Raw genomic sequence first — 15,570 nt, 5'->3', positions numbered from 1 at the left:
TTTATCAATATGGCGAGTAACGTGATCGTAGTCGGAAATAAAAGCCGTCTTTTTATATTCATAAATGCATGTAAAAGTTAGAAAACTATTATTTATTTAAGCAGAAACAGAAAATTATACACGCATCAAAAGCGTCGACAGCAAAATAGCATCAAAACATGTAAATACAGTTAATATTAAAAAAAAAACTAGTCTTAAAACAACTAAAAACATGTAGAAGAAGGTGAAAGGAGATGCAGGAATTGGAAAGAGAAACGAATTTGTATTTATAAAAATCCAAACAAAGATGACGAGTAATTAAATGATCATACATTATCCGCACATTAGAGTTAGGCCAATAATAGGATTAGAAGCAATTGAAACAATAAAATATCAAAGCATGTGAAACGTCAAAAAATTGAATTGCCTCATTGGTCGATATTATATTAAAATGTGAAAATTTAATGAATATTTTAAATATAAAAACGGTGCTTTAGCGAAGCGCAGCAGTATTTTGAAAAAGATAGTTGGGCAACTACACTATTATTATGAGACATATTTTATATTATGATTCACTCTAGTAAAAGAGGCGTATTTTTTTTCTTAAAGTCTCTTAAAATTTACTCAATATAATATTTACAATTATCAGTTACTAACACATTTCCAATGTATACGTATACATTTATTTCCTAGACATTTAAAATCTGTCCAGTAGAAATTGTAAATTACCTATTTGTAATGTGAAAACAATGTACCTAAATAAACTTTTTTATAATAAAATTTGCAGGAAAAATTTATATTTTTAACTAAATCTTTTTATTTGGGATTTTACTGTTTATCTGTCTGGGTTTCGGATATTTGGGTATCTGGGTTGGGTATAGTCATGAAATAAAACCAGTACACTCTTTTATGAGAATTTTTTTATCTAATACATTTAATATACTCATACAAATTCTTCGGCGAAAATGATGTATCCTACAAAAATATTGGCAAATTAGTCAAATGTAGTTTCTTACTTTGATGAACAATATATAGTCCAGTGTTAAAACGAAATTGAATGTTGAAACCTTTCGTTTGACGTTTGCTAATTTGCACTTTTTTTTTAATTAGTCTTGTGTAGAACCTAATTTAAACCAGTCTTGTGAAGAATTCAATAAGAGCATTCAAGAAAATGAATTAATTTTTTTATAATTGTGCTTCCACGATTCTTTAATCTTCGTTTTAAAGTATTTAGAAATAATTTTTTGGAAAAAAATGTCAATGCAAACAATAAACAAAGAATGCAAATGGCACGTTAAAATACATTCATATTAGAATCTTATTACTTTCCAATTGGAAAACAAATTGATCGATACATAATTAATTATTTGACATATTTCAACTATTTCGCCAGTTCTGAACTTCTGATTTTCATCGTTTCCTGAACTTAAATATAATATTATTTTGGCATAAATAAAGTTTATTATCAGCCATGACTTATAAAAATGGCAGGTCTATTGACTTAAATCTACAACAAATATTATCAATTCCAAAAGAGCACATATTTAAAACGGCAATTGGATTATTAGTCACATCACGATCACCCAAAAGACAATTTTTGCAATGAAAATCGCGAATACGGAATATTTATCACTCGAGTTCTCGTTAGTATGATGGACTTTTCGACTGCCAGATGTTCTGCTATAGAGATTTTAGTGACGTTTGGGCGAGCGCTTTGTGACCAATAATCACCGAACCATTTAAAACAGAAATAAACTAGTCGAATAGTAACTGCAACATGTAAACAAAAATTGTACAAACTTAAAAAAAAAACAACAAAAAGTGCGCACATTAGAATTCTAGTATATTACTTACGCCATATAAATTATTATATAAGCTGAATTATTTACTTAAACCCATTTAAAAGGCGAACAAGATAAGTTTAGGTGACGCTGATAAGCAGAGCGTGTGTGGCAGAGACAGTATGCAGCACGTGTATGGGGGTATCACAATCCAACATGGCCGAGTGGTCTACGGCCGTGTGCGAGTCGTCGGTGTCCGTGTCGACGTCTCCTCTCGATGTTTGCCAAAATGCTGATCTGCCCGACTACATGAACGACAGCTTCGACCTGACCGAGTTCGAGAAGGCCTTCAATGAAATCCCGCTCTCCGAGAACTACCGGAGCCCCAAGCATTGCCATGACATTGCCCCGAGCACACTGACAGATCGCCAGATCGACACTCGCCTCCAAGAAAATGATATCAAAGCCGGGTATTTCACACTTTATTTCATTTCATACTTTATTTACATTCAAAACAACATGTATTATTTCGGTTTTTGTCCAGATCTGCCCAGTCAGATCGCTTAAAACCGCGCGTACGTGCCGCACCTCATAGATCATCAGCTGTAAGCTGTCAACTGGTTTCAATCGTGGCTAATGTGTGGTCGTAATGCACTTTTATTCGTCCATGCATTTTTCGATGTGTTGCTATTTTTAAGCTTGTTTGTTATGTTTTAAAGCTTAAAGTATCGGTTTTATAAATAAATATAACCTCATTGTGTTTGAAATTCTCGAGAAACGTCATTTATATCGGGATCATGTGTTTGTTTGAAGCGTTCGCTCGCACGCGTACGTTCGTCTCTTTCGCACGCGCAAGCTTGAAGCGCCATGTTGCGTGCTGATATCTCTTTCTCGCACGCGCTTTACACATTGGGTCATTTTTGTTAAAAATATCCTCAAATGCCCAAATATATCACGTATTGAATATCATTCTATTTTTTCGCCATGGTTTTGTTTATCGTTGCATAGGTGTGTCATTTGGTCTGGATTTGAATCGTATACTGTTTTTTTTACCTATTAAATTGCTAATGTTGTAATAATTACATGTTCTATTCGAGTGGTGTACGCCCGAAAGAATATGTCTATTTTGATACTCAATATCTGTGTTTGACTCATTGCTCATGATAAGAGAAGCGTTTTTTAAACCGAGGTTCACAAACAGTGGTCAACAAATTTCCGTAACAATGAGTTTCCAATAAAAAATTCTTACAATGCATGCTGTGTTGTTACCAATAATATTTTTTTTAACTTTGAAGCAAATGCAATGCGTTTTTTTTATTATAAATATCTAATAAATTATTGCTTTTAGTATAGGCATACATTTGTAAATACGTGTATACTTTCATTATAATCATTTTTGAAAATAAATTGTTATTAAATATTGATTGTGGACAAGCTTACGAAGATATTGAATTATATTATGATTTTTACCGGTCTCCGTGACGAGCCAGAATGTTAATCGACAGAAAACGCAAATATCGGAAGGCAAAGATCGAAAATCGAAAGATCTTAAGTCGAAAGATCAACAAAAAAAGAGTGCATGGTAAACGGTACATACTCACTTAATTTGCGCGAGCAGGTTACAACAGGAACAAGAGGAACAGGCTTTTCCTCCCGTATTCTGCGCGCGCACATTAATACTGGAGGAAAAGCCTTTTCCTCTTGTTCCTGTTGTATCCTGCTCGCGCAAATTAAGTGAGTATGTACCGTTTACCATGCACCATTTTTTTTTTGATCTTTCGACTTAAGATCTTTCGATTTTCGATCTTTGCCTTCCGATATTTGCGTTTTCTGTAATTTAACATTCTGGCTCGTCACGGAGACCGGATTTTTACATACCTCTTTTATACTTCACTTACGATTACAATTCAGGAAAAAATTTGCCTGTTATCCGTTCGTTTTCATGCTTTGCCATATTGCTCATTTTGGTCATCAATATAAGTAAATGTATCCTCCGACATTACGATGGAGAAAAAATATCGTTTTAGACGCGTTTGAAATTTGAATTTCTGAAAAGTGCCCGACCTTAATCCAGTTTTTAGTTATAAACATAGATGGTGGTAGTAAAATAAAATTATTGGTATTTTTATTCAAAATAATAATTTTATATACAAATTATAGAAGAGGTACGTTTTTAAAAAACTTTTTTTAAATTATATAATTTAAAAAAATAACAGTATTAATTTATCCGTGATCATCAAGGCTGTTTAGGAATGTATAGAAATGACAATAAATGAACTGTTAAAGATCAAATAATCGGGTTTGGTGCATCCGCTCTAAAATCGCCAGATGAATTGAACGACAGATTAACGGACGGCTGCTTTAAATGCAATTCTCGTTTTCTCGAATGATAGATTGCACATCAGATGACGAGTAACTTTTCTATGTGCACAGATGCAATTATTAAAATGGTAATTATTAAAATTCAGTTGGATCTTTCTGGCGAGTTTAATAAGGCAAGATCCGGAACTTATCGAATCTTCCCTTATTAAACTCGCCCGAAAGATCCAACTCAATTTTTATAATTACCATTTTAATAATTGCATCTGTGCACATCGAAAGGTTACCCGTCATCTGATGTGCAATCTATCATTCGAGAAGACGAGAATTGCATTTAAAGCAGCCGTCCGTTAATCTGTCGTTCAATTTGTCTGGCGATTTTAGAGCGGATGCACCGCATCCCAAATAATCCCCTACTATGCTGACCAACGCCGATCGGCGTTTTGTCAACAAGTCCATGACGCTGAAATACGTCGATGGGCGTTGTTTTTTGAGTGTGTAAAAAATAAACACGAGTACTACCCGCCAAGCCTTTCCAGGTAGCATTGAAAAAAAATGCATTGAACATGGGTCGTTTAATCTGTCTCAATTTTTATAAAGACTGATTTACACCGGAATTTATGAATTTATAACCATAGAAGTGTTTCTAGATGGAAATCCCTAACTGATGAGTAGTCACCGGTGCCTGAGGGGGCCGTGTATTGTTCAAAGGTTATAAATGCATTGTTAAAGGTTTGCCGAACAATGGATAGCACTGTGACTATCCTACCTCTACTGATGAGTATTTTAGATTGTGGCTTGGCAGTTAGATTGTGAGCATTACATTTTATCAACAATGAAGAAGATGGAACTAGTTTTAGAGAAATACATTCATTAATCAACTTTTTTTGTTTATTTTATATTGTTGCTAGATATATTAGAGAGCCTTAACATACCTTTACAAATCTTGAAATCCTCGGTGGTAGTTATCTGAGGTAGTGATCTAGGGTTTGTTTGGATTAGCTAAAATTTTTATACCTGCTTTCTAGTGAATTTCTAGATAATTCTGGTTGGAAATGTAAGGCGAATATAAGCCTTTGGTAATACTGGTATTAAAAAATGAAATACCGATAGTATTGATTTTTTTCAAATTCGTACATTTTATTTGTCGTAAACTACGAAAATAATCGATGCAAAAACATTTTGCATATGCATACATATCTTTGTTTGTAACATTGTTTTGATTATTACTGTTTTCCGATACGTATCGCTAAATACAATGGTCAGCAAAATTTTCAGTATCGCGGTCCCCTTACAATGTGTTTCAAGTTCGCAAACCTTTCAATTTTAATTTAAATAAGAATATGTTAACTATAAAGTGCAGATATTTACTTTATCTATGTACGTAGTAACAATAGATGAAGTTTTGGGATCATGCAAAAATTTGAACTCGAGATTTTGACTGCTTCGGATCACTGATCACGTTTTCATGATCTCGAAAAAAATTGTGTGTGTGTGTGAATACTGTTGCCAAGGATTCTCGTGAATACTGTTTTTAACACTTGGGGCATCTGCACGGGGTGACTTCATTTTTGGGGGTGACACCAGATTGTTCAAATTCAAAAATGCCAATTCGATATATTCGTTGTATATACGTTGCAATTTCTGTATATATACAGCTTTCTGTATTTATACAGCTACCGCGAAATCTGTCTGGTGTAGCTATATATGGCATCAAATATGAACCATAATAGGCATTTGTTCGAATTTCTGAGAAAACAGTGTAAAGGTAAGAAGGTTTATTTTACGTTCTTAAGATTTTCGGGACTGATTTTATAAAGTTTCTAATGTCAGTGGTTCTCAACATATTAATTTTTGAAGAGAATATTAAAATTTTTGGGAAATTCCATGAAGTTTAGGGAAGTTGATAGGGGGGGGGGGGGGGGGAGATACAATTATTTTTCCGCATCAGGTTACACCACCCCCAGCGACGCCACTAGGCATCTGTTGACATATAGTCGAAACGCAATGTTACAGCGAAACGTAATAATTGGTTTTTGAGAGCGAAGCATGAGCCTAACTACCCAACAAGTACCAAAGTATTAAATGAGTTTATTTAAGGCAACAAATTATTTGGTTAGTTTATAAGTCCAAAAGTGGTCAGTAAAAAAATGAAAAATTTATCAGTAATTAATTGTAAACTTGATCAGTAACTTATTCTAAATGATCATTAGAATATAATAAACGATCAGTAAATTATTCATTTTTCTTCAGTAAATAATTATTTTTTTATCAATAAATAAATCCTTTTTGATCATTATTTTATTTAAATACTGATTAAAAAGGATTTTCTATCAGGGAGATTATAATTTTTGACAGTTGGATGATAGCGCGTCGCCCCGCTACTGTCCATTCCCACTCTCCCCATGGTCCGCACACCGTAATATCTATCCATACACATTTATTCCATCAATAATTTCACAAAAAAAAAACATATCTTAGCAGCCAACACTTATTTATTTAAGGGTCAGGTTAGGTTAAGTTAGGGTTGGCCCTATTCATTTGAGATTAGGTTGTTAGTGTCGATATTTATTAATTTAAGACTAGGTTTGGTTAGGTAAACGTCAACAGACACGCGAGAAGTGAGACAAAGAGACTGAACTGAACCTGGAGCGAGGGGAGAAGACCGAAGGGGTTGAAAACGAAGAGGGGAGGAGATTATTAAAAGAATGTTGCCGAGTGGCAAAATTCATCAGAATTTTTTATACTAGGAGCAATAATGCGATATGGCAACACTGACGATTTTCTGGCTGTCAAAATGCAATGATCATTTTTAAATGATATTACTGATCATCGACCGTTTCATTTTATTATCTGATCATTTTGGTTTAATAACCGATTATTTGGTTTAATAACTGAGTATGTACATACATATATGACAACTGATCACAGCTTTACTGATCATTTAGAATTCTCACTGATAGTTTCGAAATATTTAATGACCATTTAGTTATTTTTCTTGATCAAAAGCTGTAATCCAATTAAACGTATTCTCCATCATATTTGTAGTTTGTATGGTGTTTTTAATTTTATTTTTATGAAATCCATAGACTGCCTAAGCTCAAGATCTGCTGAATTGATCGTAATAAAATAAATAAATCAATATAATAAGAATATATATTAATATAATAAGTAATGTATTAACCAGCAGACTAGGCTAGTGGTTAGCATATAATGCATTGAACAAAGCGGTCACAGGTTCGAATCCCACTGGTTTCTGCTGGCCAGACCTTGGATTTGTGACTCCAGGTCAATCGGTTCCTATCAGAGTTAGCCAATTTATCTGATTTTCATTGAAACGGTTCCAACAAATTGGAAACCTTAACCATTTTCTTGCAAATCTCGAGTTTGGAGCAATCTCGAATTTCGCTGAATTGTATAAAATGCTGGAAAATATATCCATATATGTGGATGTGAATCGATGTTTGTATTTACCTTGTATAATACTTCTGTACAATGTTTGACCATAGGTGTCGTGTTTAATGTAAATGTATGGTTGCATACGTGTATATTTAATCATTCTTAATCTGTATACCACTATTTAGAAATCTATTTAGACGTTTTGTTATAAAATAAAATAAAATATATGGATACAATGAAATTGAAACTCTTTGCCAATTCAACCCATGATAGTAGCAGGTGTGGTACAATTCATTCTAGTTTGTGGCTATTTGCAGGTACTATATCTTCAAATTATTGGCTATTTGCAGGTACTATTTTTGCGAATTATTGGCTATTTGCAGGTACTCTTTCTGCGAATTATTGGCTATTTGCAGGTACTCTATCTGCAACAGGCGCAGATATAGTACTTGCAAATAGCCACAACCTTACTTATTTTGTTTAAAAGTTAAAAGGAAAGCTTTGACTAGTAAGTAACTGCATCTCGTAAATATATTTTTGAAGGTTTTGACAGTAAACACGCTGCCAGTGACAGTTCACGCGCATGCGCAGAAGGCTTGGCAGATATAGTACCTGCAAATAGCCAATAATTCGCAGTTTTAGTACCTGTAAATAGCCACAACCTCTATTCTATTTATAAAATGAATATATTAATAATAAATATTGAGAATAATTTTTATTTTTGATTTCATTGCAATTTTAATTTTGTTTAATTTTAATAGAAATATGTTTTACAGTTAATTTAATTATATGCGTGAACATATTAAATTGTATAAATTCAAAAATTTCGTTCTAATTAGCTTCTTGTTAGCCTAATATTAATATGTCGTTTATAGTGTTTTTCTTATTCATATTAATTTTTTATTAATTGTTGGTAAATTGCTTTTGATTCAATGCCAGAATTCTGTTGACAGTCAACCGCTTTATAGACGTTCTAAGCTTGGAAGAATGATGTTTTCACTTCGAATCCGACAGTTATCTAGAAACTTCTTTATTTTTCATGCTCTATACATATATTGGATCCATTTAAGTTTTTTTGACCAATTCAATCGGCGCTATATTAATTCGTGTTTTATTTAAATTTCAGACCACTACTGCCGTATACTAATAATTCATCAGCTAAGATGCAAAACCAAATTAAACTAGAATTCAACGGTGATAACAACTCGGTGGGACGATTCAGTTGTGAATTTTTCGGCTGCAATAGAAATTACAGTACTATAGGAAATTTAAGGACACACATGAAAACACACAAAGGTAAAAAAATCATCGTGTTTTGTCTCGTGGTTTTGTGATAATTTTTCGATAAATTGAATTAACACGATTTTTATTTTATTACGCTGCATTGATTTATGCAGTCGAGAGGTTAGTTTTGAAAGTGCATTAAATTTTTAAATTTGTAACACTAAGATTATATCATATTTGCGTTTAAATATAATACGTGTTTGTTCTTTTTCAGGCGAATACAGATTCAAATGTCCGGAAGACATGTGTACGAAAGCCTTTCTCACATCGTATAGTTTAAAAATACACCTACGAGTCCACACTAAAGTGAAACCGTTCCTGTGCAACATTGACAATTGTCACAAAGCGTTTAACACTCTATACAGGTAATACATATTCATGGATGTAATTATGTAAAGGTCAATTTTAACGTGAGTTATTTCCACAACATAATTGTGCAGTGATAATTCCACTACTAAAATTATCTTGGCAGAGTTGCGTTAGGAGTGGCCGTATGGCCTCCTGCCAAATCTTGATAGAAAGTATAAACAAAAAACAGAGTGAATAACTAATTTAATATTACGACCAAAGGTAACACTGACCATCTTTGCAAGCACATATAAATTACGAATCGTTCAAGTGAATCCACCGTATATTAATAGTATATTAAATGTGCATTTCAGATTGAGAGCCCATCAGCGTCTGCACAATGGAAATACCTTCAACTGTCATCAGAGTGGGTGTATCAAATATTTCACCACATTGAGTGATTTAAAAAAGCATACGAGAACTCACACCCAAGAGCGGCCGTATAAGTATGTTTTAGTAAAAAATGTGTTGTTTTATTCTTCGTTTATATATTTCGTATTGTAACTGTTGTGTTTGGTGTGTTTAGGTGTTTTGCATCTGGATGTGGAAAGGCTTTTACGGCTTCGCATCATTTGAAAACGCATGCGAGGACACACACCGGGGAGCGTCCTTATCCTTGCGCTGAAATCCATTGCAGCAGAGCCTTTACCACTCCCCATAGTCTAAAAAGTCATTTGAAAACTCATCTCAAAGAAGGGAACGGTGCTAAAGTTGAACAGTCCAATTCTAATACAGATGTCGCGATCAACTACGATAAGCCAATACAGGTATTATGATTGTAGATAAATGTTTATGCTAGAATAATGTGCTGTAGAAGAAATTGTTTGCGTTATCAAATGCGAGTTTTGTTTAAAATTTTGTACAACATTCTTTAGAAATTGAGGAAGGTCAAGCATTTTGCAATATTTATCATTTTATTTTCATCAGGGGAGTCATTTCAGCTTTTCACAAGGGGGGGAAATTTTTGACCAGTAAGGAATGTCTTTCTAGGGGGTGGGGGGGGTGTATTATATTAAAAAAATTTATGTTAATTATTTATTTTAATCATTTTTTTATTTATATATTTTTATCAATAAAATTAATAGTGAAATCTTTTTAAAAAATGTATTAAGAGATTTGGGTATAAACGCATGTTTATAAAGTACAAAATAATCTCCTGAAAATACTTTGAACGTTTTTTTAAAACTAAAAAATATAAAATTAGCATTAAATAAATGTTGAAAACTGTAATGATATTATTATAATAGCATTTTATTGTATTATTTTATTTATAATACCGTTTTAATATATTATTTTATTCATAATAATACATTAAACAATGTGGATAGTCCTGTTCAAATCTAGGGGAGGGGGCGGCTGCCCACCCCAGTCCCCCCTAAATGACTCGCCTGCTTTTTATATTAAAAAAAATAGAAATTTGGCTAACAGACAAAAATTATTTTCTTTAAATAATGCAAAAAATATTTTGACTTCTTTTTTCAAATGTATTTTTTCATTACAAGTTTTTTTTTAATTTCATTTCAGATAATTGTAACTGCGGTTGAAAATTCAACTGCTTTATCTCATAATGTTGAGGCTGTAAACGAAATAAGTAATCTGGACGAAGAACGGATATCAAATCAATATGACGGAAGTACGCAGAATAACTTTAAGTCCGCAAATACAACTCCAGTTGATCTTTCTAAACAAAATTGGAATATTTTAATAAGTAATATTAGTAGCAACGGTGATGTGAGTTCCAAAATTGAATGTTCCCAAAATGCAATCTCCGATATGGATACGACTTCGGATGTGCATATCAATCAAAGTTCAACTCTGGAAACGATGATTTGCGAGAGTTCGAGTCGTCCAGACACCAACAGCTATGCGTGTGATCAGAATAATAATAGCGATGCATTTACAGTTCAAAACGACTTTGAAAATATTGATACTCAGGCCGATATGATTTCGTTTAATAATAAGGTTGCCGAAAGTGCAAACGAAGCTCTGGAATTGGCTCTGGCGAGTGAAGTGGAAGTCCACGCACCCTGGGTGGACGTCAGTGCTTTGGCCGCTTCCATTATCGATCCCAGCGTTAACTTGTGCGAACAAGAACCTAGTTTTTCAGGGGCTACCTTCGTCCCTACACATATTCAAAGCTACATCGATCTTCACGGTAACAGTTCGGTGGACAACATAACAATGGACACCAATCCTAATTCCGCACAGAGTACATATACAACGAAGATCGAAGAAAACAAGGATACATTGCCGTTTGAAGTGAACGATCGTCAAATTCTGTCACCAGTCACCAGCTTCGTTTTCGATGTCAACGACGATTTGGAGATAAATGACGTTTTCGACGAGAAAGCACACACAGAGATAAACAAATACTTCGAAAAGGACGCTAAAATATTGGAGAATGCCAACGTCTTTGGAATGGAAAGTCTCGAAATCAATGCGGCTAATTCCGTGCTGTTCAACACTGATCTGAACCTTGAAGATACTTTGCTCTTCGATAGTGAGCCCCCATCAGATATGTATGTTGTGCAAACGGAAAATATATTCAAAGACATGGTTAAAAGGAACATTCTTCAGGATATAACCGCCGATGCGGATATTTGTAAGTGTGACGATTGCCAATGCGATCCTCTCGGAATGCAATGTCAGTCGTCGTGCGGCGGAAGTGACTCCGATGCTGATGTCGCAGTCGAAAATTGCAATTGCAAAGATTGTAAATGCAACCATCTCATGATGCAGTGTCAGGCTGGGTGCGGCGGTTCACCAGTCAACATAGAGCCTTCTTTTGATTACTCCGAGCGCCGTCCCGAAGAGTCTCCGTTCACTGAAAATATCATCAAAAACGAAGCGGTGCCGATGACTTATGGGTGCTGTAGTAAAATGGATTCGGCGAATATTAGTCGTAGTTGTTGCAAAAGCCAAGAGTCGAATCAGACTACTGAGAATTCGTCTAAAAATAAATCATGTTGTTGTAATAGTACTTTTGTAGAGCAGAAGGTTGAATCTGTGTCTGATTGCGAGACGAATAAAAAGCTGACGAATGAAGGTAACGGTCCACTCAATATATTACAAGACATTCTGTCCAAGTTGGAGAATTATAACTCGAATTGTAATTGCTCCAGCGCTACGGAAGGCGTGCAAAAGGGCTGTTGTATTGTTATTTGTTTAAAAACTTTAGAAAATCTTCGGCAATTGATAACTTACGGAAGTAATCTTAACAGTCAATTGAATGCTCAGTCACAGAAATGCTCCGACGATACAATTAAATACACTCAGTTTCCTGTTGGGTGCAAAGACGTGACTACCTAACGATTTCTTCGTTACAAGATGTGTTCAATTTATCTAGTCATGTTTTTTTTTAAATTAATTTTTAAGAAAACTTTTCTGTTAATAATTTCAACGGGGACAATATTTGCAAATTTGAATTTTTGTCATTAGTACATTTAATTATTTACCAAATCAGCAGTACGTGCATACAAGGTTTTTGCAAGTCATTTATATTTATAAATCGACATATGTAAAACATACCTATGTTTAATATCGACTATTTATATTGTTATATTACTATACATAATATTTATATTTTTTAGAAAATCGTTAAATGTATTACAATTAATATTATACAATTTGGGTGTGTGTGTGTGTGTGTGTGCGTGTAATGAGATATTGTTGCTTTTAACATGTTAAGCTTATTAACACGAAAAATTAACATTTCTGCATTTTTACGCGTTTATTTAATTATTTTATACGATCAGTGTCTTTAATGTTTGTAATACATGCCAATTTTTACAATATCATATACATATAAATCTGTTACAAATCGGCAAGGATTCTGTCATGTAGTGAGGATTAGATTGTGATAATTTGTGACTTTTGTATATTAATTTTATATTTGGAAGTAAATTCCAGAGCAAAAGTAGACACTTTCAGTGGCGTCACTAGGGGTCGTGTCACCTAAAAAATATTTTTTATTAATTATTAATTATTTTATTAATTTTTATGACTTACGAGAGAGAAGCGCCAAAAGAGAAGCTAATCTCACACGTTTTTTCTGGATTGCGTCTTCGTCTGACTGAATAGTTAACCTTCTTACCTTTAGGTACATTGAAGAAAAGCCAATTATGGTTCATATTTGATGTTATATAAAGCTGCACCAGACGAATTTCGTGGTAGCTGTATAAATACAGAAAGCTGTATGTGTACAGAAATTTAAGACTCATACAACGAATATGTCGAACTAGTGTTTTTAAATTTGAACAATTTAGTGTCGCCCTGAAAATGGTGTCACCTGGTGCAGTTCGCACTCCCCTCACGGGCCTAGAGACGCTACTGCTTTTCATGTGTTTGTTTATGTTGTAATCTGTGCGCCCCAGATGTATTTGCATATCGTTTAGAATATGTATGATGAGTTTTTATATTGTTATCTAGGTCTGATTGTTAAATTTTTATGAGATGTTTAAAATGTTATTCCTTGAATGTCTACTTATCAGTATTTATTTATGTACTTTAATTATATCGGTTACCATTTATTGATAAAAACAAATTTTATTTTTATGTTAAACAATTGGAGTCAAATTTATGTCATATCATGTTTCATGCTTATAACGCAGTGTGAGACGCTAGTCTATAATAATGTGCCTTTGTTTTAAGAATATTTTTGTTTACAAATAAAAAATATTTTCGAATACATTTTTTATTATTTTATTAATATTGTTGCCGAGAGGAATCCTGGGCCCTGGGAAAAATAATTCTGGCCCCTATGACGAACTAAAAAAAAATTCTTTGAGATGTATTTTTAATATTCAAAAAATCTATCGGAACTATTAGTAAACTACCAATATGTTGGTTGTTATTTTGTTAAATAATTGAATAAGAAATTTTGATATAACAGGTATGATTTCTGACACAGGCCCCTCGAAGAGTCAGGGCCCTGGAACTTAACACCGGCTCTCGTTGGCCCTGACTACTGAGATTGTAGGCGGGGGTAATGATGTTGACCGTATCCCGGCCTAACGAAACACGGTTGTGTTTTGTTGGAATAAATTATTTTTATTATATAGTTTTGTGTATACAAGTGTATAAAAGATTATGTTGATGAAGCGGATATGTTCTGGAATTTCTCGAAGCGGCTGGATTCGGCTGTGTTCTGGAGCGGTTCTTCCATGTTGGTTGTTGCAGGTTGAGTGAGTCTGGCCGACTGTTGCTGCTCGGCTGCTTCTAGTTGACTGGTTGTTGGTGTAGCATGGTCTGCTGCTGTCTGTTGACTGACTGTTGAGCCCGCTGTGCGGGTTTATATAGTGCGCTGTATGCGACCGTGTGCAAGGAATGCAGTTCGTTCCGTTTGATTTGTGAGGGTGGAACGTTCTCGAATATGTGGCGCCGTTCCACTCGATTTAGTTTTTATCGCCCTTTGTTCCGCGGAGTCTGGATGTTCGTTCAATGGGTTACAATGTAGCTATTGTTCGTACAGCTGCACTTTAATGGCTGCAGGTGGTCTTCGACTTCGCGTCTTTCAGTTAGATTTGTTAGGGTGTAACTTTCTCGACTCGAGATGACGTCAATGGTTGAGCGTGGTAAATGTATCCTCCGTCGGAATAGATGTTTCGATTGGGGTGAATCGGGATTCCTACAAAATCAACAAATTTGATATTGATGTCATTCATACATGCACACAAATTATCCTAGAAAAATATAGAAGAGTAAAAAATTAATTATATCTTGAAATCAGATTTAATATTTTCTCAATTACCCTGGATCATTTAGGATGTTTTATCAGCGAACGAACTCTTAACCATTTTCAGCCTTGAAGGCTCAATGAAGAGTTAAGTATTATAATCTTAATCCATGGAGAGCATAGAAGATATTTGGTAATGTCATGGGCAGTGACGGCTCTAGGAAAATGTTTTTGGGGGTACTGCATTTGGTCACTAAAATTTCGATCACGAAACATCTGGTACCCGAAAATTCCATCCATCGAGAGTGATAATGCGAACTATCATACTAACGAGAAATCGAGTGCCAAATATTCCGTATTCGCAATTTTCGCGACAAAGATTTCGTGTGCGCGAACATAATTTGTGAAATAATCTGTTTACCACTGCATTTATCTAGTGGTGGATCAATTTGATTTTGCCTCCCTCCCTTCAAATAAATATTGCATTTTTTTTTACAGATATTGAAAGAAATTTAAAAGTACACAATTTCTTAATTAAATCATTTTTGGCCCTACACAGATTGGGAGCTCTAGGCAAACGCTTATGTGATGACCTGCCACTTCATGTATCCGTCTGTAATTTCTTCATACAAGAACTGGTTTAGTAAAGGGCTACAGTACTTTAGTTCCTATGGACGAGCCGCGTCTGTAATTGGGCTTTTATTTTTCAATTGTAATTCCAGTAAGCATGGTTCACTATTGTAGCGTTCCTTTATATACACTGGCGAAAAGGTAACGAGTGGCTTT

General features: G+C 34.2%; 1 protein-coding gene across 1 annotated transcript; it reads left to right on the top strand.

The window, feature by feature from the left end:
- The first annotated feature begins 894 nt into the window (after positions 1 to 894).
- Positions 895 to 12,575, top strand: MTF-1 (Metal response element-binding Transcription Factor-1). The gene is made up of 6 exons (XM_077429896.1): positions 895 to 2,230; positions 8,605 to 8,774; positions 8,977 to 9,127; positions 9,425 to 9,556; positions 9,637 to 9,877; positions 10,635 to 12,575. Exons 1-6 carry the CDS (start codon positions 1,956 to 1,958, stop codon positions 12,417 to 12,419), a joined length of 2,754 nt encoding a protein of 917 aa, XP_077286022.1. The 5' UTR covers positions 895 to 1,955; the 3' UTR covers positions 12,420 to 12,575.
- Positions 12,576 to 15,570: the final 2,995 nt, after the last annotated feature.

The sequence above is a fragment of the Arctopsyche grandis genome, chromosome 4 (assembly GCF_051622035.1).
Source record: "Arctopsyche grandis isolate Sample6627 chromosome 4, ASM5162203v2, whole genome shotgun sequence".
NCBI classification, from domain to species: domain Eukaryota; kingdom Metazoa; phylum Arthropoda; class Insecta; order Trichoptera; family Hydropsychidae; genus Arctopsyche; species Arctopsyche grandis.
The sequence above is the reverse complement of the archived record's forward strand: the minus strand, read 5'-3'. Positions and strand labels throughout refer to the sequence as shown.

Coding starts and splice junctions, on each gene's coding strand:
- MTF-1 (XM_077429896.1), top strand. CDS start 1,956: ATGGGGGTATCACAATCCAACATGGCCGAGTGGTCTACGGCCGTGTGC. Junction 9,557..9,636: donor ACCCAAGAGCGGCCGTATAA/GTATGTTTTAGT, acceptor TGGTGTGTTTAG/GTGTTTTGCATCTGGATGTG. Junction 9,878..10,634: donor ACTACGATAAGCCAATACAG/GTATTATGATTG, acceptor ATTTCATTTCAG/ATAATTGTAACTGCGGTTGA.